The 27,987-nt window shown below is 42.3% G+C and overlaps 1 protein-coding gene across 4 annotated transcripts in view; it reads right to left on the minus strand.

Annotated features, from left to right (window-relative positions):
• Positions 1 to 9,845: 9,845 nt before the first annotated feature.
• ULK1 (unc-51 like autophagy activating kinase 1) overlaps positions 9,846 to 27,987 on the minus strand; it is a 123,050-nt gene continuing 104,908 nt past the window's right edge. For all 4 annotated transcript variants that reach the window (XM_077461768.1, XM_077461767.1, XM_077461771.1 and 1 more), the window contains exons 22-28: positions 26,488 to 26,625; positions 26,104 to 26,291; positions 23,980 to 24,158; positions 22,304 to 22,422; positions 16,971 to 17,128; positions 15,890 to 16,025; positions 9,846 to 14,001 (exon numbers count right to left, since the gene is read on the minus strand). In XM_077461768.1, coding sequence (XP_077317894.1) covers positions 13,946 to 14,001; positions 15,890 to 16,025; positions 16,971 to 17,128; positions 22,304 to 22,422; positions 23,980 to 24,158; positions 26,104 to 26,291; positions 26,488 to 26,625 — 974 coding nt within the window. In that variant the 3' untranslated portion in view covers positions 9,846 to 13,945. The remainder of the gene's footprint in view (positions 14,002 to 15,889; positions 16,026 to 16,970; positions 17,129 to 22,303; positions 22,423 to 23,979; positions 24,159 to 26,103; positions 26,292 to 26,487; positions 26,626 to 27,987) is intronic.

Below are 27,987 nucleotides of genomic sequence, written 5' to 3' on the forward strand. Positions count from 1 at the left end.
CGCAGCTCTGCCGCTGTCATTCGGCGAAGCCGCGACGACGTCACTCCCGCGCATGCGAACGGGAGCCGACACGCGCGGCAGCTCCGTCGTTGAGAATGCCGCGCTCAGAGCGCCTGCGCGCCGCTGTCTACGGCGCATGCGCCGTAGACAGCGGTGCCTGTTTTCGGGCAAATATCTCTTAAACCATATAGGTTTAGGAGATATTTATTAGACCTACAGGTAAGCCTTAATCTAGGCTTACCTGTAGGTCAAAGTGGTTTGTAAGGGTTTACAACCACTTTAAAAAAAAAAAGTGTCACTTTTATTTCTATCACAAGGAATCTAAAAATCCCTTGTAATAGAAAAAAATGATAGGACCTCTTAAATATGAAATCTGGGGTCAAAAAGACCTCAGATCCTATATTTACACTTAAATACAATAAAAAAAAAACACCATTGTCAGAAACCGACCTCCCGACGAAGAGGATACCAGGGTTATGGCAGCTAGCAGGTGCCATAACAAAGATATCCCTCATGAAATTTAGGACGTAAATTGACATGCGGTGGTCCGGAAATGGTTAAACACCCACTGGAGCTCTTTGATGTCAAGCCGTTTTTTTTTTTGTTTAAGAACTTAGCTTTGAGCCACCTCCGACACTTCCGGGAGTATCAGAGGTTCTCATCCTGACCCTCCCCCACCATTCTGACATCACCTGGGCACTAGAAGCTGTAAAGGAAGCTTCATGCCCCTTTTATGGGAGGTGGAGGCTTCCATCTGCCTTCATCCTATAATTCTTTTAGGGTTTGTTTACTCTTGCGGCAAGGGGCAGCCACCCCTCTAAAAAGCGCTGCGCATTCAAATGGCTTTCCACAGGCGATATGCTGCAAAGAAGCGCAGCTGCGGCATAAGTACATCCCTGGCTTTGCGGCTTAAGGGCCCTTTCACATTTGTGCGACTTGGGACTGCAAGTGGTACGCCATGAATTCCAAAGTGTACCATTCATATCTGTGCGACTTCAAAGTAGTCCCTGCACTACTTTGATGCGACTTGAGGTAGAGGTAAAGGGAGAGGTAAAGCAGGGTTACTTACCTGATCCTCTGCTCCCCCGGCAGACGACAGTGCACTATGCTCCAGCAGTGGACCGTCTCTCAGCATCATCACATCCAATGCTATGGATTCTGCATCAGTCTTCTTCCAGACCACTGAAGAATGGGGGAGAAGAGGGTGGGATGGGGGTGGCAGTCTAGCTGAGCAGAAGATCATTAAATCTTTTCCATGCCCCTAGACCTAAATGAGCAGTTGACCCTTGCAGTTTGGGCAGAGCCCCACTCTCCCCTAGACTATACTTGCAGTTTGAGCAGAGCCCCACTCTCCCCTGGACTAAACTTTCAGTTCAGGCAAAGGCCCACTCTTCCCTAGACTAAACTTGCAGTTCGGGCACAGCCTCACTCTCCCCTAGATTACATTTGCATTTCAGGCAGAGCCCTGATCTCCCCTGGATTAAACTTGCAGTTCAGGCAGAGCCCCACTCTCCCCTAGACTATATTTGCAGTTCGAGCAGAGCCCCACTCTCCCCTAGTCTATATTTGCAGTTCGAGCAGAGCCCCACTCTCTCCTGGAGCCCCACTGTAAGGTATATTTTTCAAGATTCCTGTAGCCGTGCTTTAAATATAATAGTTTACATATTTGAACTCTATCCAATAAGTTAAAGCGTACCTTTACCCATTAAAATAATATTTTCTCTCCTAATTCTCCCCTTAACACTTCCTCACCTAGGTGACTATTACATAGGGACCCCTGCTGCCGCCTCCTGGCTCTGTTTGTTGGACTGATGAAAAAATAGACGTAGGGGTGATTTATATGGCGAGTGTGTTCCTTCTTCCTTTTGGAGCTGTTGAATACTAAAGTCATTTCTAGTGGCCAAACACTAAAACAAATCTGCTCCTGATATCGGCGACAGTGTGAGAATTAGATTCTGCAGAGAACCATTTGCTTTTTTTTTCTTCAGCTCCTGGTTCCAGGGCTGCAAAACACACAGCATGAATTTGGTGGGAACTCTGCTCTGCCTGCACTAGCTCCTGCTTCCAGTGAAGTGTAGTTTATTAGTTACATATGACTAAAGGCCCCTACACACGCTTTGATTTTCGGGCGACAGAACGTCCAATTTTTGTGGCATGCTTAGTCTTATGTCGAAAGTGAAGAGGCTACTAACGATACGAGAATTTATTTGACAGAATACAACGTCAGAAGTAACGCAACATGTTGAATAGTTTTGTATGCATTCTTTAGTTTCTGAGCATGCGTAGTCTTGCTCTTATGATTTTTTTTGTACAAAAATCTTACTAATCAATGAAAATCAGATGTGGAGTTCACATCCTAAAAATTTTTATAGTCCGCACCTACAGCTTTTGTCTGCCGAAAAAGTAAAATCGGCTGTTGAAATCACTGTGCTAACGGTAAGATTTGCGGGTGATCAGTCGTCATAACACGATGAAAATCGGGAAAAAATCAAAGTGTGTGTACAGGCCTTTAGGCTTCTGCCAAAACACATCAGCGCTATTGTTTTATGCCGCATACACATGACCAGACTTTGACAGACTTGGTTCGGCGGACTGGAATTTGTCAGACAATTTGATCGCGTGTGGGCTACAGCTGACTTTTTCTTCCCAAAAGTCAAGCGGACCTAGAAATAAAACTTGCTTCAAATCTTTCCGACGGACTCGATTGGTCAAAAAATCCAGTTGTCTGTGTGCTAGTCCGACAGACTAAAACCGACTCTAGGGCAGCTATTGGCTACTGGCTATGAACTTCCTTATTCTACATCATCACGTTCAAATCCGTCAGACTTTTGGAGTGATCGTGTGTGGCCAAGTCCGTTTGTTTGAAAGTCCGTCGGATTGTCTGCCAGACCAAGTCCGTCGAAAAGTCCGATCGTGTGTACGCGACATTACTATCACTTCGATGTAACCAATAAGCTACACTTCAAGGATTCCAGTGTTGCTGGCTCTTTCTATTTCTTAGGACCTTCTGGTACCTCTAATAGCCAAGCCTCCTAGGGAAGGTGGTGTGAATGCCAGAAGACAATTTTGGAAGCTTTCCTCTGCTGGACCCTCTCATATGATCAATTCAGGAACAGACAGCATCTCTGGCAGTGATGGGCGCTTGTTGCACCAGAAATACACGTAAGCTTGTAACCATAGTCTTGTGTCCCTGCTACAGTAGTTTATGTTTACTACATTTTTTTATTTCCCTTTCAGAGTTCTCTGGGGCCTGGCTGACTGATACAGAGTTCCTTAGTGGTGGGCTTAGGGTATCCTGTATTTCAACCCTGTTGTGTGTGAGGTCACATTGAGGGTCAGATTTCATGTGCAACCTGGTTGTTTGCCCTACTGAAGTAAGGTCTGGGCTCTTGAAAAGTCTGAGGCCCCTTTCACACAGAACCCTCCAGTCTCTTCTATGGAGCGGCAGATGTCAGCAGACATGTCCGCTGACACCCACCACCATCCGACCCTGTCTGCCAAAAACAGGCGGATTAGGGGCCTATTCCATATCTGTCCGGCGGATCAGATGAAAAGGATAGGCAGTCTGTTTCCATGTGATTGCCCAATAGAGGAGAGCAGGACCGTGTCCGAAAGATCCCCCGCTGAGCAAGCGGATTCTGCTTCACAGAGGCGACTCGGTGAAAGGGGCCTAAAGAGTAAATGTGTGTTGATGCCAAGGTGCTCCTGTGCCAACTTAAAAAAAAAAAATATATATATATATATTCATAAGTGTGTATATACATGAACTTCTTTTACAGTGTTAAAAAAACTGTCATCTACTAGATCTATTTTGGCTAATCTAAAGCCTTCCGGCTAACCTTAATCTGTGCTACTATTCTTCTCAGCCTCCCAGGAGGTTTGTGCCAGTAAGTCTATATGGATGATGGAGATAGGCAGCATGCATAAACCATTGCAGCTATGATAGCGGTTGTGTTTGACATGCGGAAAGAGCATGCCCAGAGCTATCTGTACCTAGTGCATTATTGGTTGAGACAGAAGTAGTATGCGAGATACAGACTTTGATCGAACCCAAAACTTTTAGAAGAATATCTACAAATTGTTTTCTACATTAAACCATTGTTTTTTTTTTTTTTGTTCATCAATTTCTGAATAGGAAGAAGTGATGTAATGTGACCTATAACATTTGAAGATTCTTCAGGGAGCAATAGCTCTATAGGATAGTGACCAGTCAAGAACTGGAACAGTAAGAACAACCAGTCTTATATTGCTGGAAACTTTTTTTTCATCTTTTTTTTTTTTAAAAGCTGCAAAGTCTAGTAGTCTACGAGCACACCTTTTCCAGAGATAATGATAGCAACACTTTTCTTGTATGAATGGATCTTATCTTAAAATCAAAGATGCCAACTTGTCCAGACTATGTGGGAAAATGGAAAAGGGATTTAGGCATCACCTTGACCAATGATCAAAAATGGAAGATGCTAAAGTTATGTCACAAAACTTAAAGTGGTTAAAAGCATTTTTATTCAATACAATTTTCTCTCTCTATCTATCGTATATACTCGAGTATAGGTCGACTCGAATATAAGCCAAAACCCGTAATTTACCACAAAAAAAACTGGGAAAACTTATTGACTCGCGTATAAGCCGAAGATGAGAAATGCAGCAGCTACTGTAAGTGGAAAAGAGAGTCAACAATGCCCATCTGCAGCTGCATACCTCCCTGTGTACCTCCCTGTGTCCATTGCAGCCTACCTGTGTCCTGTGCATGCCTCCGTGTGCCAATCTGCAGCCTCTGTGTCCTTCTGCAGCTCTGTGCCCATCTGCAGCTCCGTGTGCCATTTTGCACCGATCAGCATGTCATAAAAACATACGGCGGCCATTCCACTGTTCAAAAGCCGCGCCTCCCCGCCTGTGATAGGCGGAACACTCAATTTCCCAGCAGTCAGTGTTCCGCCTAGCACGGACATCCGCTCATCCTCATACTACGGACGAGGATGAGAGGATGTCCGTGATAGGCGGAACACTGACTGCTGGGAAATTGAGTGTTCCGCCTATCACAGACAGGGAGGCGCGGCTTTTGAACAGTGGAAAGGCCGCCGTCTGTCTGCACGACACGCTGATCAGGTAGGCAGACGGCGGTGACTCGAGTATAAGCCGAGGGGGGCACTTTCAGCCTAAAAAAAAAGGGGCTGAAAATCTTGGCTTATACTCGAGTATATACGGTATATCATATGACGTCAGGATATTAAGTCACTGTCTGCCCCCCGGGGGCTTGCATCGTGGCAATCATTGTTGCAGGGAGTCAGTTTGACACACCGAAACACTGATCTAGGTAAAGAGTCTCACGGCTGATCACAGTGTCAACAGGAAGAGCCAGTGATCGGCTTTTCCCCACTCGCATCTGTCAGACGCAAATAGAGGAGAGGCGATCAGCTGCTCCTCTGACGGGGGGGGGGGGTCTGTGCTGAATCGATGAATCGATCAGCGCAGCGCGCCCCCCCCCCCCCCCCCCCCAAGATGCCTACACTGGACCACCAGGGATGCCACCCTAACCACCAGGGATGCCAATCAGTGCCCACAATGGGCATCACTAATTGGCAGGCATTATTTGGCATCCATCAGTAACATATATTAGTGTACAATGCCACCTATCAGTGCCCATCCATGCCGCCTTTCAGTGCCCATCCGTGCCGCATATTGGTGCCCATCAGTGCAGCCCCATCAATGCCCATCAGTGAAGGAGAAAAATTACTTATTTACAAAAGTTTTGTAACAGAAAAAAAAAAAAAAAAAAAAAAAAAAAAGACCAAAGCTTTGGAAAAAGTTATTTGTTTAGCAGAAAATAAAAATCCCAGAGGTGATCAAATACCACCAAAAGAAAGCTCTATTTGTGGGAACAAAATGCAGAAAATTTTGTTTGGGTACAGTTTAGCATGACTGCACAATTGTCATTCAAAGTGCGACAGCGCTGAAAGCTGAAAATTGGTCTGGGCAGGAAGGTGTATAAGTGCCCAGTATTGAAGTGGTTAACATATTCGAGTTCTATGGCTTAACTGCCTAATAGTCTTGCCCAAATATAACAGAGGGCAAGAACAGCTTGCTGCCTATACCAAGTCTGCTGGAACTACAGTTATAGAATGATCATATTTCAATTTTTTCACCATTTTTGGGATTGATAACGTTTTTGACCATGGAGACATGTTTTTGAAGGTGTACAATGGCCACAATGAAAGGATCCCTTTCGGTTTGTCCGGTAGCCAGGTTTTACTTTTTGCATACCTTTCTTAAAGTGACCGATTTTTGGCTTTCCTTATGTTACTGCTCGAATCTCTGGAAGGATCTCTAATGCCGCGTAGACACACAATTGGAATTTTGGTTGGAAAAAGCTCTGATGGTTTTCCCGATGGAATTCCGACGGGATTTCGCTTAAGCTGTCTTGTATACACATGCTCACACCAAAATCCGACTATCAAGAATGTGGTGACGTACGACAGGACTAGAAAAAGGAAGTTCAATACCCAGTAGCCAATAGCTTTCATCTCATAGTTGAATCTGAGCATGCTTGAGTTTTTGCGCGTCGGAATTGCATACACACGATCAGAATTTCCGAAAGTTTTTCCATCTGAAAAATTGAGAACATGCTCTCAAAATTTTTGCTGGCAGGAAATCGGCCAGCTAAATTCCCCATGGAGCATACACATGGTCGTATTTTCCGATGAAAAGCTCTCATCGGTCTTTTGCTGGCCGAAATTCCGATCGTGTGTATGCGGCTTTAGATCTTTGTCTTCTAAGAGGCTGGCCAATATTTCCTCAAGATCTGCAAAATCTCTCCAGATTGCCCAAAAAAAGTTCAAATGAAATGCACAATGTCTTCATCACATGATTGCTTCTTTGGTTCAGAGAATCTTTAGACTGGTTTCTTACTTTCTGAAAGGATTAGTGCCTGGTACACTATCAGTTTTTTTCCGTTCAACCCAGCAGGGCTGAATGAAAAAAGATTGAGGTGCTCTTGTAACTATTGTGTTCTGACAGGGGGACTGCACTGCCCCCCCCCAAGCCAGAAAACACACCGGTCAGTGCTGCCACTGATCAGATGCTGGTTTTTCAGCATGCCCAGTCGGCTTCTGTTGAACTGGCTGATATTCGGCCAGTGTGTACGAGGCTTTATAAAGTTCTCTTTTAGGGTACCCTCATCCTACAAATCTTTTAAATAAGACCCAACTCTCATTCATGAAATCACTGGCAATTTAGTTTAGCCCTCGTGAATTGTCTGGTCGGGTAACCTTTTTTCAATGCTTTTGGGTGATGACTAGTCCAATGTAATAAAATGTTTGTGGACATTGGCTTCCTATAAATGGTACTGTGCATCTTTCCATCATTACTCCTACTTATTTTTAGATCCAGAAAATCCAGAAAGTTTGACTCCATCTGAATCTCGCTGGTTAAGAACATGCCAGTGTTATTGGCTTTCAATTCTTCCACAAAGTGATGAAAAGTTTCTACACTGTCCTTCCATAAGTTGAATACATCATCACTGAACCTTGCCAAGAGCAAGATCCTTAATGTGTAAGTCAGCATGAAGTCACAAAAAAAAGATCACATTTCCTCACCAACCTAAAACAAAGTTGGCATACATAGGGCCACAAGCTTTGTCCATAGGTGTGCCCATAGCTTACACCGTGCCAATATAAATAGAATATTACTGTGTTCCAACACAAACTGAAGCAGCTGTAAAATCCCTTCAGCGGGCTCTCAAAAAGCATGCACAGGCCTGGATGCCTAGGTTATGCGTGATGTTACTATACAATGCTTCTACATGTAGGATGGCAAGATATGTATCCGGTGTGTCAAACTGACTATTTTATTCCCAAATTCATGGGTCTCGTCAGTATAAAAAGGTAACGTGGAACACATACGGGACACCGAACTCTGTCCACATATCTGCTCGTGCTCTCAGTCAAGGTTTGGTTTCCTGAAAAAATGGGATGAGGTCAGGACTCTGTACAAGCCAGTCAAGTTCCTCAAACTCACTCATGCATGTCTTTATGTACCTTGCTTTGTGCACTGGCGCACAGGCATGTTGGAACAGGAAGGGGCCGTCCCCAAACTGTTCCTACTAAGTTGGGAGCATGAAATTGTCCAAAATGACTTGGTATTCTGACGCCTTAAGAGTTCCCTTCACTGGAACCAAGCCCAACCCCACATCATAATCCCCTTTCCACAAAATGATTTGGACCAGTGCACAAAGCAAGGTCCATAAAAACATGGATGAGCAAATTTGGGGTGGATGAACCTGACTGGCCTGTATAGAGTCCTAAACTCAACCTGATAGAACACCTTTGAGATGAATTTGAGTGGCGACTGCTAGCCAGGCCTTCTCATGCAACATCAGTGCCTGACCTCACAAATGCGCTTCTGGAAGAATGGTCAAACGTTCCCATAGACACACTTCTAAGCCTTGTGGACAGCCTTCACAGAAGAGTTGAAGCTATTATAGTTGCAAAGGGTGGGCCAACTCAATATTGAACCCTATAGTCCAGTGATGGCGAACCTTGGCACCCCAGATGTTTTGGAACTACATTTCCCATGATGCTCCACTACACTGCAGAGGGCATGAGCATCATGGGAAATGTAGTTCCAAAACATCTGGAGTGCCGAGGTTCGCCATCACTGCTATAGACTAAGACTGGGATGCCATGTGCGAGTAAAGATACTTTTGAAAATATAGTGTAAGGCCCCTTTCATACGGACGGATAGAATGGTGCTTTTAGCTGCGGATTTTCTACCGCAGCTAAAAGCACACAATGCTTTCCTATGGCCCCATTCACACACAGCGTTTAGCTGCGATTTCGTTACATGCGGTTCGTGGGAATAGAAAAAATAGAATTGAATGCATCCAGGTGCGATGTAGCGCAGCTATATGCACATAACCACAGGTAATCGCAGTCTTTTGTGTCGATTGCGGATAGCAGCGTGAGAAGGGATTCAAGGGACCAAAAAATAAATTAAAAAAAGGGTTGCTACGGGAACGACTTTATTAGACAACTGCAGCTGAACGCAACTGCACAGAAACGCACATAAACGCAGGTAAATGCACTGTACAAATGCAGCTGATCGCTGTGCCTGAAGTCTTGAATTTTACAGAAAAAAAAACAAACATGCTAAACTGCGGCAGAACAGCCGTCCGTGTGAAAGGGGCCTAAGGGACAAACTTTTTAAAACTTCTACAGAATATTTGAAGGTTTGTAGCTCTCAGAATTAAAGACCTAACAAATCAATGACCCATGGCTTAGACATCCAATCTTACTATATAGTACTGTAACTGTATATCTGTACAGGAGATATTTATATCTTATAAACAATGTCTGGGCTCAGAATGGCCTACTTTTTTTTCTTCTTCTTGTTGTTTTAGTACCTTATCTGTCTGCCTACTTATCTCTACTTGCAATGTTAGGAAGTGGACAGAAACAAAGAATTAATTGGACCTTCTTGAAAAAAAATCTGAATAAAAATTTAATGAATAAAAGAAAAAAATTAAAATAAATAAATATCACTGTCCAGGTAGCTTATCCTGTATTCAATTGTTACAGAGCACAAAAACCTGTGTAAAAATTGCACGCCTTCATAATGAATAGAGGGTACTACAAGGCACATTGCATGCCAGTGTAACGTGAAGATCTGTTCATGTCAATTTTTACACTTACTTTTTTATTAGTACACATTCCTAGAGGTATCTTTCAGATAAGCAACAGAACAACAATTCACCATATGCACCTTCACTGCTCATTATAAAATGATCTATTGTTTGCTATAATATACAGCTATACATCATTAGTAGGTTTAAACAAAAGAAATACACATACTTTGGTTGATCACATTTTATTTATTTTTTATTTTTTTTATGTACATTTTCTTATTGAAGTTATACAAATAAATGAAAAAAAAGCAACACACAAAAAATAAAATGGAAGGAAATTAAAAATGAACACACCTTTATCTCAAAATCTATCCACTGCATTCATTTTATTACTAAAACAGACATCCAATTTCAGATTTGTCCCAAGCAATTTCACTACAACTTACATTTTCAAACAAACACATTTCATCCATAAAAGGTTGTTATAAGAACAGAATTAGCTGGGGATATTACTTTAAATTTGACCTACATGTGTGTGAAACCAGCTGTTATTAGATCTCTGTTATTAAGGCTGGGTTCACACCTATGCGAATTTCCCTGCTTCCAATTTGCATAGCAGGAGAATGTGACTGGCTCCCTATGGAGCCGGTTCACATATCTCCGTTTGCGGCTGCGGAGCGCACTGCGTCTTTGGCTCGTTTCAGGGCCGAATTCAGGCATAGATTCGGCCCTGATTCGTCCCTGAAACGGGGAACAGGAACGCACAGTGTTACTGTGCTATCCGCAGCCGGTTCCAGTGTGAACCTGGCCTAAAGGTTTTTCTACTTTCAGCATAAATGGGCATCTGGAACACTTTGGATTTTCTCTGGAACACTTTGGAGATGCCACAGTGGCAAATCCAGCTTTCACTGTGAAAATACATATGGACTCAAATTTCTACCATTTGATGCTAGGAACGCCAGCTTCCACTTATCTGTCATATATATCCTGCAGCCACTATGACACACCAGTGGAAGGGGACAAGGCTTCCCAGCACCTCCAGATTTATAAAATGTTTATCTGGTTCATGAATGGGCAGCATAGTGAAACGCCACAATGGCAGCCTTTGGCATAAATGTTATAGAACACATCATTCATGTCAATGAACCAAAACAGCTCTGTGCAGTCAAAAAACTAGGTTTCAAGACCCAGCCATTTAAAAACACAAGAGTTATTCTTTGCCCTGGCATACCCAGAAAGTAATCTAAACACCTGACTGACAGATATCTAGATGAGGACTTTTTTTTTTTGTGCTGAAAGTGAAAAAAAAATCCTTTAGATGAAACCTGCAAAAGTAGCAGCCACAAAAGATAACCAAGACTCAATCCAGCAGAGTCTTTCTAGGGATTCCTGTAAGTAGGTCAGCTTTGGACTGTAGAACAGAGAATGGAATGGGCATCTACAACCTAATCACTAGCCGATTGCCACAAAGACTACTACAATGTCCTGCACTGAATTGATAAGGCTTAAAAAATAAAGCAGTTCACTCACACATCAGCACACACGAAGCAGACCAATTAGCCTTTGATTATCCTTTATGAATCTCAAGCACGAGGTTTTTTTTTTTTTTTTTTTTACAGAATATCGCTTTCCTGAATACACAATACTCTGTTCCATTATCGTAGCAAAAGAGTTAAAAGGGCACTTTTTTTTTACCTTTTTTTGGGCATTTGATTTTTTTTTTTTTCATTTTTGGCTAACACACAATAAATATCAAATCTTAAGAAACAGACAACATAAAAACGAGAAAAAATGCAATCCAGGTAATGGCAAATAAAATATCGCTACATAACCCTTGTGGCCTGAAGTCATGATAGTACAGAGAAAACCTGCTTTCCTTTTTGGAAAGCCGACCCTTAATGAGTCTTTTTCGGCATTGAAGGGTTTAATGCTTATTGACCAAAACATTAAATAAAAATTCAAGTATTGAGAAACAAAAATTTTAAATGCAGTGGTGCATGATCATGCTATATAAGTGGTTGAAAAAAAACATTTAAGCTGGCCATACCAGACTGCCATTTTGTTGACAAAAGCTCACTGCTTCCTTTTGCTTATTCCGAGTACAATTTTTCAACAACTTTATGCTCAGCTAAACATTTCCAGCATTATGAACATCAAACTACTGATATTCTTGTTGCACATAGCAATCATTTGTGAATTCCATACGTAACAAAGTTATTGCACACAATGCTCAATGACGCATTGCTTATGAAAGACACATAGGATGTGGCCAGCGTCTAGATCATGGCTGCAACACTGCATCAAACAGGTGCTCACGTGTTTTGGGTCCTCCTGGTGACCCCACGGCCTCCATCTGAGGTAACACCGTGAAAATACTATAAAACTTACCATTGTTTACTACCCAACAGAGATGTATGACAACACAAGGCGATACAAACAGAAAAAGATAAGCAATCTACTGCCTGAATATGACCAACTGCTAAAACAAGACCTATAAACCAGGAGTTATGGCATAATACTTCTGGATCTTCGCAGTCCTTATTACATTGTAGCAGCTCCACATAGGTCCAATGGTGGCCACTACAAGAATATTGTCTGTGCCAGGATTTACTATCATTTTTTTTTCCAGATTACTTATTATGGCCAAAAAGTGAATAAAAACAGAAGCCAAAGTCTTTAATGAAGTCACGTGGAATTATTCTGTTGAAATGTATATACTATGAATGATACGGTCCTCTGTAGTGGCAAAATCCCATATGCCAGAACCTAAAGCTACTTTTTAAATCCTTCGAGGACAGTTTTCAGACAGGTCCAAGTACACAAAAAGAATGGCAGCTCGTGTTAAATGAATCCTTTCCATGGCGTACAGAAATAGATCAATTTGGGATGACAAAATTTAGCAAAGGTTTTGCTGATAGGAAGACAAAGCGGCGACAAATGTGGGATTAGCCATACTTACTGCTAGTTACAGTCCAAGAAAATCTACATTATATACATATATCTTTATGTACACTATAGTATATACACTGGTAGTGTAGTACAAAAAGGAAATGAGACCAGAAGTAACCTTGGCTGATGGTAACCTTTCCTCCGAGTCTCTGAAAGCACAGCCCACCATTACACGCAGCCGTTATTGGGGTCACACCTTCTTTGTTTTGGTTGCTGTTCTCAAAGCTTGGTTGTGAATAAAGTGCAAGGTATATATTTTTCAAAAGAACATGCAGCAAAATGGTATTCATCAACACTGCACTATGTCCAATGGAAACATCTGCTTGTGCGATCAGCAGATCCTCCTTCTGTATTTAGTTTCTTTTTCTTGAAGAAAGTTCCTCCTTCAGGATAAGTTTACCAGTTGCATACCTCCCCAATAGTTTTAGTAAACTTTGCAAGATTTACACAAAAGCCCGGAGGGGTTGGTAGAGGATTTATAGCCATGTGTAGAGAAAAGATGTGTTATGGGAAAAATCCTAAAATATATAGTCTTTGCCAGTAGCTGGGATGATATAAAGTCTGTGAAAGATTTCACTCTGTGCAAATTCTTTGTAGTTCCAAGACTTGGCAAGCATTTTGAGGAATTCCCAATTGTCCTACTTGGTTTGTGATCAGCTTTGTGCAGTACAAATATTGTCCTCCTCATTCAGACATTGTATTAGTGCTTAATAAATGAGAACAAGGAGGTATATCCAACCATCAGCACTAGAAAGTAGTTTCACTAATCCTGAATTGTGCAAAATAAACATTTAAAGTGATGTCTGCAGGAAGTATAATAAAAGCAAGGTGCAAGCTACTTACATATAGATTTACATATACCTCCACACTATGAACGTTCAGTACCAGCTGACGATAAAGTAGCATACACAGTGGTGCAGAGGGAGAAATATACTCCTGGCAGACCATCTGAATTCAGGTCCAGGTAAAGGTCCATCAGTCTGCATACCAGGCTATACACCTATATGTATCAGACTGTAATAACACACTGTGTTGCATTGCAGAACTTTGCATATCCTGTTCAGTAGGAAATATGTCCTACTTTCGTAGCATAGTAACATTTTACAGCTTTATGGCTAATCTAGCCATAGTAATGCAAAAGATCCATAACTCGAATTCATGAAGAGTTCCAAATTTTCAGATTCTTACAGCAGTTGAAGGGAATTTACAACTTGATAGAGAGCCACACTATTTTAGACACTGACCAATCTGCAGCCTTGTCTGATGCTAGTACACAGCCTGAAGAATGGCATAAACCTGAAGCTCTGCCACAGTGCTTGCAATGGTTTTTATAGAGTAAGCCACAAATGCACACTTGAACAGGGTGGAGACGAAGCTTTATGCGCAAATGCTGCCTTGAAGTGCATATAGTCGGCGTTCTATGCAAAGTTTACCTGTAAGGAGAAATAGAGGGCATTAATATGTTTAGCAGGACATAAAATCATATCATATTTTTAGTTCTACAACATGGACTGTAATCCGTACCCTAATAAACAGCGTAAACCTAGTTAATATACATGATTTGATCCACAGAATTTGAAAACAATTCAGGTGAATCCAGGTACTCTAAGAGCACATTTAATAGCTGTAATGATGACTACTTACCACACCTTTTAAAGGGTTGCCTACATTTCTAGAATTGGCTGCTTGCATTTCCAGATATTTTAACAACTTCCGTAATGCCCACATACATTTACTGGGGCAGGGCGTCCCGGGTGCGCAAAATCATGTACCTCTATGTGATTTCATGCACGCAGTTCAGGGGGCGCCCACAATGGCCGTTGTGACCCACCGATCGTTCACAGTAGAGACGTATCTGCAGTCTGCCTGTGTAAACAAGGCAAACGCCGGATCTGTCGGGAAGGCAAAGAGAGATCTTGTGATTCCCAGATCTCGCTTTTCCTTCAGTGTGACACTGCCCCACGCAGTTTGTAAGCAGTTCCCTAGGGAACATTTAACCCTTTGATCGCCCCTGGTGTTAACCCCCTTCCCTGCCAGTGTTATTTATACAGTAATCAGTGCATATTTTTAGCAATGATCACTGTAGTGGTGTCACTAGTCCCCAAAAAGTGTCAGTGTCAGATTTGTCTGCCACAATGTCGCAGTTCTGCTAAAAATTGCAGATCGCTGCCATTACTAGTAAAAAAAAAAAAAAAAAGTCTCTAAATCTATCCCGTAGTTTGTAGACGCTATAACTTTTGCGCAAACCAATTAATATTTACTTATTGGGATTTTTTTTTTACCAAAAATATGTAGAATACATATTGGCCTAAAAATTTTTTATTACATTTTTAAAAAAAATTGTGGGTCTTTTTTTTTTTGTTTATAGCGCAAAAAATAAAAAGCGCAGAGGCGATCAAATACCACCAAAAGAAAGCTATTTGTGGGGAAAAAAAACAACAAAAATAATGCGCGGTCATGCAATGCTGTACCCAAATAACATCAATGTTATTTGGGTACATTATTTGGGTTTAACTGACAATTGCGTGGTCATGCAACACTGTACCCAAATTTATTGGCATGACCGCGCAATTGTCAGTTAAAGCGACAGTGTCGTAATGCAAAAAACGGCCTAATCAGGAAGTGGGTAAAACCTTCCAGGACTAAAATGGTTAAAGAAATGTTATACACCCTGCATTCTTCATCTTCCTTTTAATCTATGTTAGGAACTTGTTATAATGCAGTATGTTACAGATTATTAATATTATAGAATAATAAAATATATTAAACAGCATAGCAAGATGACCCATCTATTTAGGTGAATAGTATTTTCTTTTCACCGACTATATAATTACAAGAAATCACCAGTAGAGGTCCTCCTTATTACTTGGAACTACTGCTAACCATTTCTAGCCTGCTGAAAATATCCCTTATGTCAATGTTTACTTTAATCCATCATGAAAACGTTTAGCTTTGAATAATAAGATGGTGATTTATACTACGCAGTATGAAATTTAAGCTTTCCATTCCCGGCTAAGTCACACGCCACAGCCTTCACTCACTTGTTTACCATTTGAGCATTTGTAATGGATCCGCTACCAAATGCCATCATTTTCTTTTCTAGGATTGCGGCTACAGGATTCCTAGAAATTATAATACAAGAGCAGCCAAGAGTGTCTTTCCCAAGTACCACTGTCATATCATTTTACAGGACGACATGGCATTCTGCCACTCTGTCTACAGCCAGAGTACCTTCTCTATGCCACAGCATGGCCGAACGATGGCATCAATGTATAGCCTCATTTAAAGAAAAATAATTGATACAATAACAAGTGAACTCACATTTGCTGATGTTGTCTACATCTGCTTGATCTGTCATGAAGTTGACCAGTCCATCCATCAGAAGTAAAGCTTTATGATACCTCTGAACACAGTCTTCCCTGTGGTTAAACATTTCATCCAGAGCTGCCGACTGTACCTGTGGACATAATTCATAGATAGTTATGGAGTACATATTGGAATTTGGAGGCAGACCTAAAAGTTATCTAGAGGCTTTAATACTTTAAAGCAAAAACACAAATGTCTGCAAGAATAGGGACCACACATTGATTTTTACACTAAAGGCAAAGGCATCCATGTTTATTTAATAAGGCAAAGGACAATGTGTAAATTGCAGAATCCCATTGGAAATAACCTGTAAACATAATTTATTGTTCCGATTACTATAAAAAATTGAATTGCACGGCTTGCTGCAGGTTATAGTACATCATTACTTTTTGTACACTGTTGTATCCAATAAGCCTACAATAAAAATACAAGAATGTTTTTCTTAGCAGCTTAAAGCTGAATTCAGCCACTTTGTGAAACGTGAAGGCAAACTATGCAGTACATGGAGGTGCATGATATTGCCTGGACTTATCTCTATTATTTACTGCTGTGCCAGGGAGACCCTCCAGGATTGGAGAGGAGAGAAGCACATACAACAGCTATACATGGCCCTCCCCTCTGCTGCCCATTCACAGAAGACTTCGCATTTTGTGAATGTGTTCACATAATACCAAAGCGTCTGTGATTGGGCAGGAGGGGCGGGTACAGCAGCTGCAGTGAATCTACTGTTGAAGATGCAGAGATCAGAAGGATCAGCGTTGGGCTCTAGAAACTGTACTATAAACCTATCAGATGTAAATAATAGAGATAAGTCCAGGAGATTTCATGTGTGCCTTCAGTTTTCTCAAAGGAGCTAAATTTCTGGAATTTAGCTTTAATAACTTCTTGGGAACGGTAACAGATACAATTGTATATTTGTCAATCACTTACTATATTCTTTACTGCACAAAAGACAATTGATTTAATTAGTTCAGTTATGCATAGGAAGTGTAAGGAGTGCTCAATAAATTTGATAATTTGTCAACTGTGTTCTTACCATTTGGACAGTGTAGCTGAAGATAAGCTTCTCAGCTGTGATGCTGTTGATTCGATCCATCAACTTCTGTTTGTCAGCAAAGAACCTCTGGAGCCGTATGTTAAGGCAGTGACACGAGGACACACAAGATTTATACAGTTCATTCAACTTCTTCACCACTAAGGGAAACGTAAATTATGCAATACGGTCAGAAACCATCTATACGATCCATATATTACAAAGCAAAATTTTAAACTGTACCTTCTGAGCCCTTAAAAGCTTAAAGGATAACTAAAGGCAAACTTGTTTTTAGTTCTGGATAGAGTGGAGAGAGATTAGAACACCTGTCAGGTTTTTACTGCCATCTGTGCTTCTGTTAAGGAGATTCCCCCTCTCGATTTTTACCATTTACTGGTATCAAAAGTGAAAGAAAGTTCCAATTTTTGGCTGTTACCAGAACAGGAATAGAGGGGAAATCTTTTAATGGGGCACTAGTTCTGGTGACAAGCAAGGATTCGCTCACTTTGGAGAGATTTCCTTTAATTTCCTGTTTTAGCTATGGTACAGGAAGTGAAATCTGCCCGATGGGACACAGTTGGCAAAAGAAATTACAAGGATTATAGGCTACGCTATCCACTTTAACTACTTTGCTTTCTAATGACTGTCTGTGTATTACACGTTTGAATAAGCTAAGGAGAAAACAAATGCATGCATATGGCACAGCTGGTGCCTCTTTTGAACACCTTCTGCTCAAGTGCCACTCTGACACAGAGGCTCCAAAGAAAAAAGTTGGTGTATACTCCTAAAGTATAACTAAAAGGCAAAACTTTTTTTTTTGTGTGGAATGGAGTGGAGAGGGATAAGAACCCCTGTCAATTTTTATTGCTGTCTTTGCCCCCCATTAAGGAAATTTCCCCTCTCCATTTGCCCTGTTTATTATTATTATTATTGAAAGTAAAAGAAAATCCCAAATTTTGGACTGTCCCCAGAAAAGTAAAAAAGAGGGGAAATCTTCCTATGGGGAGTTCTGGTGCCTTGGGGGTCCCCAAGAAATTTCCTTTAATTTTCTGAGATTTATTCTCACTTCCTGTTTTGGCTATGGGACAGGAAGTGAAGGGAAATCTCCGTAATGGGATAGAGATGGCAAAAAAAAAAAGGCTAAAACTACATGGATGAATTTAAACTGTTGCCACAAGAGCAGCCTCCAAATTTTCCACTCGCCTACAGGCTGGTGAACGAGGGTTGCCTGGGAGCATGGGGGTGGGGGCCCAGCACCATCAGAATGCATGATTGAATGGGAGCTGTGCTCCCAGTGATCGCGGAGGGGAGGAGAGAGAGCAGGCGGCCAAATCATCAGAGAGCTGGGACATCGCTGTAACAGCTTACATTTAATTGCCGTGTGTTCCCGCCACTTGCCTTCACACACAGCCTGCCTCCTGGCCCTGGTACTTTGATAGACAGATCACCCGTCCAATCCCGGGATGTTTCACGTATATCAATGTCCCTGGGCCAGGAGGCAGGGATGTGACGACGAGCGGCGGGAACACTCAACAATTGAAATGTAAGCTGTTACAGCAATGTCTCCGCTCTCTGATAATATGGCCACATGCTCTCCTCTCTTTTCCCCTGCACTGATGGACACGGGTGAGGCTGCATTGATGGACACGGGTAGCCGGCATTGTTGGATACTGGTATGCTACATTGTTGGGCATAGGTGAGGCTGCACTTATAAAGTTGTTAATATTTAGAACTTAATTATGCATAAAACATTTAGGAAGTGCTTAGGGGAGAAATTAGGGGTGGGGCAGGGCAGGGTAGGGTAGAGGTAGGGTAGGGATAGGGTAGGGGTGGGGTGGGTCAACTGGTGGTGAGTAACCCTTGAGGCCTGGCTAGTAGCTCAGGACTTGACATTTTGAACCCTGCACTAGAGGATATATTAATTTGCTGCTAGTGCCTTTAAGCTGATGCTTAACTAAAAAAAAATTACTTACCTGTAATGAACTATGTCCCATGTTTTGCAGGCTGATGGATCCTGGGGAAATCTTATGTGTGGGACTTGCCCATCCTCTTCCGGTCTTTGAACTTTCAGCTCCTGCAATGGTTAACAGCTTCTGACCTTCAGGCAGAACAGCAGTCCAGGTGGTCTGGTGGGGACGCACTCCCTTCTTCCTGTTACTCCATTGTGAAAAGTACTTTCATTGATTACACTTCTTGTAACATGATCTGTGAATGGGGGATGGATTCTGAGTCTGATCAGACTCTTCACCCATTCATAAGCTGTGTCAATGAAAGTCCTTTTCTCAATGAAGGAGAAAAGAAGGGAGTGTGTCCCCACCAGACCACCTGTACTGTTGTTCTGCTTGAAGGGCCAAAGCTGTTAACCACTGCAGTGCCAGAGGTTCAGAGGCAGGAAGAGGACAGGCATTACAACACACAAGATTTCTCCAAGTTCCAGCCACCTGCGCACCGTGGGACATATTTAATTACAGGTAAGTGATGTGACTGAAGCTATAGGATTTTTGTTAGTTGAGCTTCAGCTTTAATTAGGCTACAGGAGACTTTTAGCAGCTCAATAACACTGCTAAAATGACTGGTGCTCAATTGCTGGGAGTAGCAATGGATGAAACTGAACTTGCCTTTTAAATTAGATGAATTTATAATGAATGCTAGAAGTAAAAATAAGCTTAAAGAAATGTTGAGTACCCCTATATATAAGCCTGAACTAAACTGAAAAAAATAGGATTTTTGTACTCACCGTAAAATCCTTTTCTCTGAAGTTCATTGATGGACACAGCTCCTTTAAATAGTGACCGTAGGGTTATCACACTGCCTTCCGGAAAGGACTAGGCAGAACATGTAACATGTAAAAACAGTAGAACTGCATAGTTCCGCCCAGGGGGTGCTCCCTCTGGCTATAAGCCCTCAGCCTGCTTCCTGCAGCTCAGTACGTCAACAGGCAGTAAAACGTAAAAATAGAAGGGGTGGGTGCTGTGTCCGTCAATGAACTTCAGAGAAAAGGATTTTACGGTGAGTACATAAAGCCTATTTTCTCTTTCGTTCATTGACGGACACAGCTCCTTTAAATCTTGACCGTAGGGACGTCCCCAAGCAGTGTCAAAACGAGGGGTGGAAACAGCAAAAACATAACTTCACCCACAACTAGAGGCAGGCCTCAACAGAGGAGTTGCCATCTGAAACGACTGCATCAGAACATGCGGCCAATGCATGCATCAAAAAATGCATTTACAACAAAACTAACGTTCTTTAAAAAGAAAAGGGTGTAAATTGCCACTTTTACACAGCCGCCTGCAAAACTTTGCGGCCAAAGTAAGCATGCAAAGATGCGCTTACATCATGCAAGAAAACAAAGGGAAAATGACGGCGGCCACTGGAAAATGGCGCCAGCACATGCAGAGGAAAAGTTCTCACAGGCACTGTAGACACTGAGAAAAAAAAACACAGCACACGGACCCAAACAGCCAGCGCAACTCCTGTCCAGTTCCAGAGCCCAGTCCCCCCACCCACCCGGAGGACCCCCGGCCCAGGTACACGCTCCGCACCTCATGCCCAGTCATACAGCGTCCCCCACATGGGAGAAGGGAAAACAGGGATAGGGAGAGAAGAAAGGGAGAGTGAGAGATCCCCTAATCGACCTTCCCGGGAATGCCCAGATGCTCTATCCTGCTGAGGCAGGGAGAGCTGTACTTACCCATCCGGTTGAAATAGCTGGAGGCATTCCATCACAGACCCATTGCCCGAGCAGTACGGGTGGCTGCTGGCCACAGCACACTGACTCGGACAGCAGAAGCCCGGTCATATGTGTGCCCTGGAGCATATAGCTCACTGGCCACCCCTGGAGCAGAAGGGGCATGTCGTGGCCGACCCAGCGTGTAGCCAGGGCCTGCTCATGCTCGATGGCAGGCTGGGGAGACTAGAAGGATCTATATTATCCAGCCTGCCACCCAGCCGGCTGTTGATAGATCACAGGATCTAAATCTTGCGTAAAAATCCAAAAATCCCCAGGACCAACGGTCCCTTCAAGGAGCCTAGGTCCTTCTTCACTAGGCAGAAAAAAACTGAGCTGCAGGAAGCAGGCTGAGAGGTTATAGCCAGAGGAACTGCCCCCTGGGCGGAACTATGCAGTTCTGCTGTGTTTACATGTATTACATGTTCCGCCTAGTCCTCCCCTTGAAGGTGGCGTGATAACCCTGTGGTCAAGATTTAAAGGAGCGGTGTCTGTTAATGAACGAAAGAGAAAATATATATGTACATAGACTATGGCTCACAATGGACGAGGCAATGAGTGATTAGTGAACTGATATCCTTCTGCACATTTTTAACCAGTTTAATGAATTTATTAATTTTAAATGCACAAAAACCAAATATATAACCCATTTTCTTTGTACAGTATAAAGGATAACTTCACGTAGAGTAAGCAAATACCAAACATGTCATGCATTGCGCACGATCGTAGAATGGCACCAAACTACAGTACTTAAAAATCTCCATAGACAATGAAATTTTACTTTTTATTTTTTGCTTGGGGAATGGCAGTGTTTACATCTGCCAGAGCTGGAAGTGACACCATTCTGGTGTTTCGTCAGATTAGGTGACCCATCAGAATTTGTAACGGAAGGGATATTCCATTGCCGCCATCTTGCTACACCCAACACTTGCCCACAGTAAGAAGGCGGCAAGCAGACATCTTGTTGCACCCACCGGAGTCTTGCATTTCACAATTTTTATCAGTAAACTCAATTTATATGGTGAAATGCAGTATTTTCAAATCCCTCAGACTGTTTTGATGTTGATTTTTAAAGCAGCGTTGTTCTGTCAGATTAGCAAACCTGTGAGATCAGAAGGTTTGCCACTGGCTTTAAAATTCAACATTTAAACAGTCAGATGCATTTTTAAATACTGTATTTTACCATATAAGCTCAGTTTACTGTTAAACATAAGTGTGAAATGCATGACTCCGGTGGGTGTAACAAGATGTCCGCTTGCCGCCTTCTCACTGTATCCTTACTGTGGACGAGTGCTGGGTGTAGCAAGATGGCGGCGATGGAACGTCACTTCCATTTTTCAAATTCTGACGGGTTGTCCAATCTGAGGAAACACTGGCAATCTAGCAGATTAACTGCTAGGATGGCTTTTTCATTCATTCATCACTGGCCGAAAAAAAAAAAAAAAAAAGATATCTCCACTCACTCAAAGTCCACAACGTCATATGTCACCATGCAGGCAAAAAGTTGTTAATCATGTATTGTAACTACTCTAGCTTAGATGTACAATACATACAGAATGAGGCTATGCACTTAGACGTTATTGTGCAGTACACATACAAAAACACTTACCCTGTTTAACCGTGGAAGAGAGACACAGTTTACCAGTCTTGACTTGCTCCATGGCAGTTTGTAGCCCATTCGAGAGAAGCTCTGCTGCTTTCAGATAAAGAACTAGCTGTTCGGCATAACTAGAGAGGAGAAAATAAGTAAACTCCAGGTAGATACTAACAAAAAAATGCAAATTATACTTTTTAAAATAATAGCATTTTTTAGTTTACAGTTTGCACAACCTTTTTTCATAGCTTCAGCCTGCTAACTGCTTCTGTCAAAGAGTCTCTCTCTCTGTGCGGTACAAGTCGGTTGGTGTCGCTCTGCTTGTAAACAAGCCATGTCATTAATATGATTTGAGGTAGTGATCACATGATCGGTAACCATTCCAATTGCTCTATCTGACATGAGAGCTGTTAAATACAGTGTGGTCATATAACTAAGCCTAACGGGTGCTGAATACTTGTTCTGTCACTTGACATTTAATAACATATCCACAGCACTGTGTATTCCGATTTGAGGTGGGAAGTGGTTAATCATTGCTATTCTACAGTTATATCAGGCAGGAAAAAAACGATGGCATTATGTTTGTTTAAATTTCATTTGCCATGATAGAAAACATGGAGGCTGCCAATGCTGACCTTGCTTTTCACAAATTCTAGCAGTGTAGATATTCTGTGTCTGTGTTCAAAGATGTAGCATCCCTTCAAAGTTTTCACATTGCTCTGGCACAGCTGTAACTAATTTAATTTTCCTGATGCTTTTTATTATGTTTTTATTAAAAAAGATTGTACTAAACACAAGACTATGTTTCCTTTATAAAGTACAGTCTGAAAGAAAGAGCCCAATGATGAGGCTGATCAGTAAAATTACAATGGTCCAACTGTGTTCCTGGGACCTCAAAAGGCTTCTCCCACAGGTGGAAGGAAAGAAAACCACTCACTCAATTCCCCCATCAACACAGTCAATATGCTGATGGGGGAATGCCTTCCACAGCGCTATTGTATTTTGCCAGTGAGGGGTCCCAGGGAGCCTTCCTGGGTGGCAGAAGACAATCAATACTTATACTTCTAAAGGATTTAGCCACCAGCAGCAATCAATTGTATATAAAAAATCCGACAGGCTGATTGTACCCAAGTCTATCAACTTGGGTACAATCAGCCCGCCCATAGATGGATCGAGTTTCCGCCGGTCCCTGCTGAATCTGGCGAATTTCGATCCATGTATGGCCGGCTTAAGGTAGAAATAACCTCAGACACTGATAAGCACACGCATACCTTTTTTGATAAACACTGCATAGAGTAAAGTGTCTAGTATAAGCTAAAAGTAATCCATAACACAAATTAGAATTTTCTCATGTCATACCAGTACAAAAAAAGATTCTGATTTGTTACGGGTGATGAACTTAACATGCATATTTATAAAGTACCAAAAAAGACTTTAACCAAACATTCACTGGTGGTGGTGAATCAATCACTGTAATTTAAACATATGGACCTAGAAGGTTTGGTGAATGTCAAGTGTACGGCTTTATAAATATGCCTATTGGTCATTTTCTCCCTGCATGGGGTGTCTAAATATGCCTGTAACTATGTGGCTGTGATGCTCATAACATCATTATATTCACTGGCATTCTAATTACATTTCAGTTAGCATCTGATTATTTTTCTGTTGATCTTCTCATAAGGAATTCTCACCTCCACTCTCTGCTCAGAAGGCTGATCTGATCGGCCACGACACTCTCTTGCATCTGGTACTCAGATGTGACAGATGCACTGGTATCCACAGAGCTTCCCTTGAGGCTGGCAATCTCCATGACTGAATGAGCAAAGGCCAGACTGAACCGTAAGCTGCGGAGGGTGTCCGTGTGCTCTTGCTGAAATTGATTAAAAGGCATTATTGCCAAGACAATAGAAACACAAATACCTATACATCTATTAGACATCATGGATAGATTTGGAACTATTACAAAAAGAGCAAGAATAATCTCTGCTACTGGAGTAGTTCTACACCCTAATCAGTTCAGATTATAAGAACAATATTTTAGCAATATGGCAGTACTAAATTAAACTAAATGCAGAAGGTTTTTACCTTAAAAGGAAAAGTCCAGCCTAGGCACATTCAGCTGAGCTTCTCCTATGGGTCACAGGAATGCAATTAGTTTTGCACTTCTGTGACCCATTTTCAGCAGAGAGCGGTCTGAAGTCCGCTCTCTGCTAACGTCACCAGGATCAGTCCAGGTACCTTCTCATCTTGACTTCAGAAGTCTTGTTTGCCAGGTGCCTAGACTGATGGCAGTCTCAGCGAGCCGCTGATGGCCGCTCCCTGCCCCTCTACAGTTCAGCACTCCAATGAGTGCGGAGGAGCACAGTAAGGAGAGGTGTTGACTGACAGGCAGCGGCTCTCTGCTCGGAGAGGTGAGAGAACCGAGCCATCAGCAGTGTTTGGTGGCTTGGTTCTCAGTGAAGAGGTGGCGGGGGACAGATGCAGCATCGAACCGATGCTGCATCAACCTAGGCAAGAATGAATACAAGATAAAAAAAAAATCCCATACTTCTCTTTTAATGCAGTCTATGCATTAGGGGTAAAAAACAAAAAAACAAAACAAAAACAAACTTCCAATCCTCCCTCATACTTAACCTGAGCCCCATGTCTATCCAGCTCTTTGCCCAAGAGCAACATCGCTGCTCTCTCTCCTCACTGGCTCTGAGGCAGCAGCGGGAGCCACTGCTCCTGCTGCTTTCAATCACAGCTAGTGAGGAGGGAGCGGGGCAGGACACACACATCATGGCTTGAGAGTGAGCATGCATGAGTGCCCCTATAGCAAGTGGTGATTATGGGGGCACTCAGAAGGGAGAGGGGAGCCAGAAGCAATGGCGGGGAACCCGAGAAGAGGAAGAGGTTCGGGGCTGCTCAGTGCAAAGCCATTAAAGTATAACATGTTTGTTATTCAAAAAAAAAAAAAAAAAAAAAAAAAAATTATATATTATATATTATATATATAAAATACCCCCCCACTTACAATCACTATGGGCTCATTCACACCATATGTGCATTAAAAATGGGAAAACCGCAGATTTCACTTGCAGAGACATCAGTTTTCATGCGTGTTTCAGTACGTTTTTATGCACGTTGACATCAGTTTTCATGTGCGTCAGTTATGTGCACTATTTACATCAATGTTGATTCCTGTGCAGAAAACTGCATACATGTTGCGCACTTGATACCAGTATTGTGAACAGGGCAGATAGAGAAACATTGTTTTTTTGTGTCCTTGCAGAATGCGTGCAGAACTACTGACATCTCTGCACCATGGTGTGAACGAGGCCTAAAACTAAGCCCTTGGTCCTGGAACTCAAGAGAAGCTGCATATAAGGATATAGATGCAGTTTCTATAGTAACTTCACTGTTTTTAGAGGTGGGAGGGTATGAGTGTGGACATTCTACTATTCCGCAGCAGATTACCCATGACCTAATTAGCTACTTGCTCATCATGCGTGTTTGCAGCCAAATGCCAAGTGAGCACTAATTGCTCGATATGCTTACAGCTTGATGTATCTCAGGTTTCCAGCTGAGCCTTGCAAGATTTTCCTGTGACTTATTACTGAACTCCTGTGGTTTAGTCCTGTGTACACTTGCTATATCTGGAAAGGTGTGCACAGGAAATGGGAGTCGTCTTTGATGATCTCTATTAATATAGACAGGAAGGGCTAGACTAAAAAAGTGTTGTTCCATCTGTGGTCTCAAACCGCTTGCTATGTCAACATTTTCCATGAACTAAATTACAGTTTGCATAAAGAACTTAACTAAAATATTTGTACCTCCATGAGCGTCTCCTCAGGAAGCTCAGGAACTTCAAACATCACAACTCCTTCAGCATTTGCTGTAGTGGCTTCCGGAAACGTGTACCTGAGGCTGGAGGGTGCTTCAAAGGTCTCACCTCCTGTGCCAACCACAACATGCCTGCCAGTGTATGAGCCAGCTGAGCTTTGAGAACTTGAAGATCCAACTAAAGTGTGAAAAAGAGAAAAAAAGAATAGTGGGTATTAAAAGAAATAAGAAAATTAATCACCATGGACATATAAACTAAAGAAAATAAATGTAAGTGCTGTCCATAACAACCAACTAGAACATGTAGAAATGTAAATTCTTTCTTCATTAGGTATACATAAGGACCGGTATTATTAATACAGGCAGGGATTTACCTGAGAAGAGACGGGTTCGTGCTGTTTGGGTAGTAGCTGTGCCATCAGGGGGAGAACCCACAGTGAAGATGACAGGAGCTGGACTGAGAGAGCCTTGTGCCCCACTGGGAAAATTTCCTCCATAGCCAACTAAAGGTGCTAAAAAAAAACAAAAAAAAAATACTAAACTTTTATAAAAAATACAAGCAAACATTTATAAATAATTTCAAAAGCTTCAAGCAGTTTTTGTGAGGTCTTCAAAAGGACCCTATATCTCCAGTCTTAGAATTCTGAACACAGATTGTAAATTAAACCTGTGCTGAGAGAAATACGGGGACTGCCACTGCTAAAACCTTCTGAAATAGCTAGTTGTCTGGCTGTCTCAGCTTGTAATAATTTCAGAGTCACTGGGTTAAGCAACCAGCTTTTTCAAAAGGAGGGGTCAGTAAATAAAGCTTACTGTGCTTGCTGGCTGCTGTAGCTTGAAACAAGTCTTTAGCACACTTCAGTAGTGTACATTCATTGGGATTAGCACTCTAAACTGGAGCAGAAGGGTGCTTTAGGGTCTTCAAGGAAGATTTTAATAGCTTAGCGAATGTTCACTAAATAGACGGTTCAAATCTCAGCCAGTTCAGCAGGAACCACCCAAGATTCGAACAATGTATGGGCAAGCTGAGTGTACCCAAGTTGATAGATTAAAAGAGGGATTTCACTGGAAAAAAAAATGATTAAAAGCCAGCAGCTATAAATACTACAGCTGCTGACTTTTAATAAATGGACACTCACCTGTCCCAGGGTCCAGCGATGTCGGCAGCCGAGGCAGATCGATCGCTCGGCTCTTGGCTGCTGCTGTCGCCATTCTAGGTGAGGGAATCAGGAAGTGAAGCGTTGCGGCTTCACTTCCCGGTTCCCTACTGCGCATGCGCGAGTCGCGCAGTGCAATAGGAATGGTCCGCGCTGTCTCTGGGACCCGTGTGTGTCCCAGCAGACAGAGTGCCGGGACAGGAAAAGGCATTGACTTATGCCCGGAAGTGGGTGCAAATACCTGTCTTAGACAGGTATCTGCACCCCACCTCCCCCCTGAAAGGTGCCAACTGTGACACTGGAGGGAGGGTTCCGATGAGCGGAAGTTCCACTTTAGGGTGTGTCTCAAAAAATGAGGGGAGCGCTATTGTCCCACACAGCCACAGAGATGTTGCACTAGTTGACCAAGTCATTATGAACTAATTTTCCGTGCAATAATTTTTATTGAGTTTTCAGGAAAATAAGATTCAAAATCGCCCACGCAGGTAGACTAATCTATTACACAGACTGTGAAGCAAATAGTATGACAAATGAACCATAAACTCAGCCAGTGCTAATAAGCTTCTCGGGAGTCTGGACCAGTTTTTAAGATGTTCATATTCCTGTAAAGTTCCACTGAGCCAGTTGTCTGGGTTTCATGTTCAACCAGCAGAAAGTAAGAGAGACATATAAAAGAAAGAAAGATCAGAAAAGAACGAGATAGAGGGAGGAAGGAAT

The sequence above is a fragment of the Lithobates pipiens genome, unplaced genomic scaffold, assembly GCF_037356315.1.
Source record: "Lithobates pipiens isolate NorthernLeopardFrog02 unplaced genomic scaffold, aLitPip1_a1.2 Scaffold_3, whole genome shotgun sequence".
Classification (NCBI taxonomy): Eukaryota; Metazoa; Chordata; class Amphibia; order Anura; family Ranidae; genus Lithobates; species Lithobates pipiens.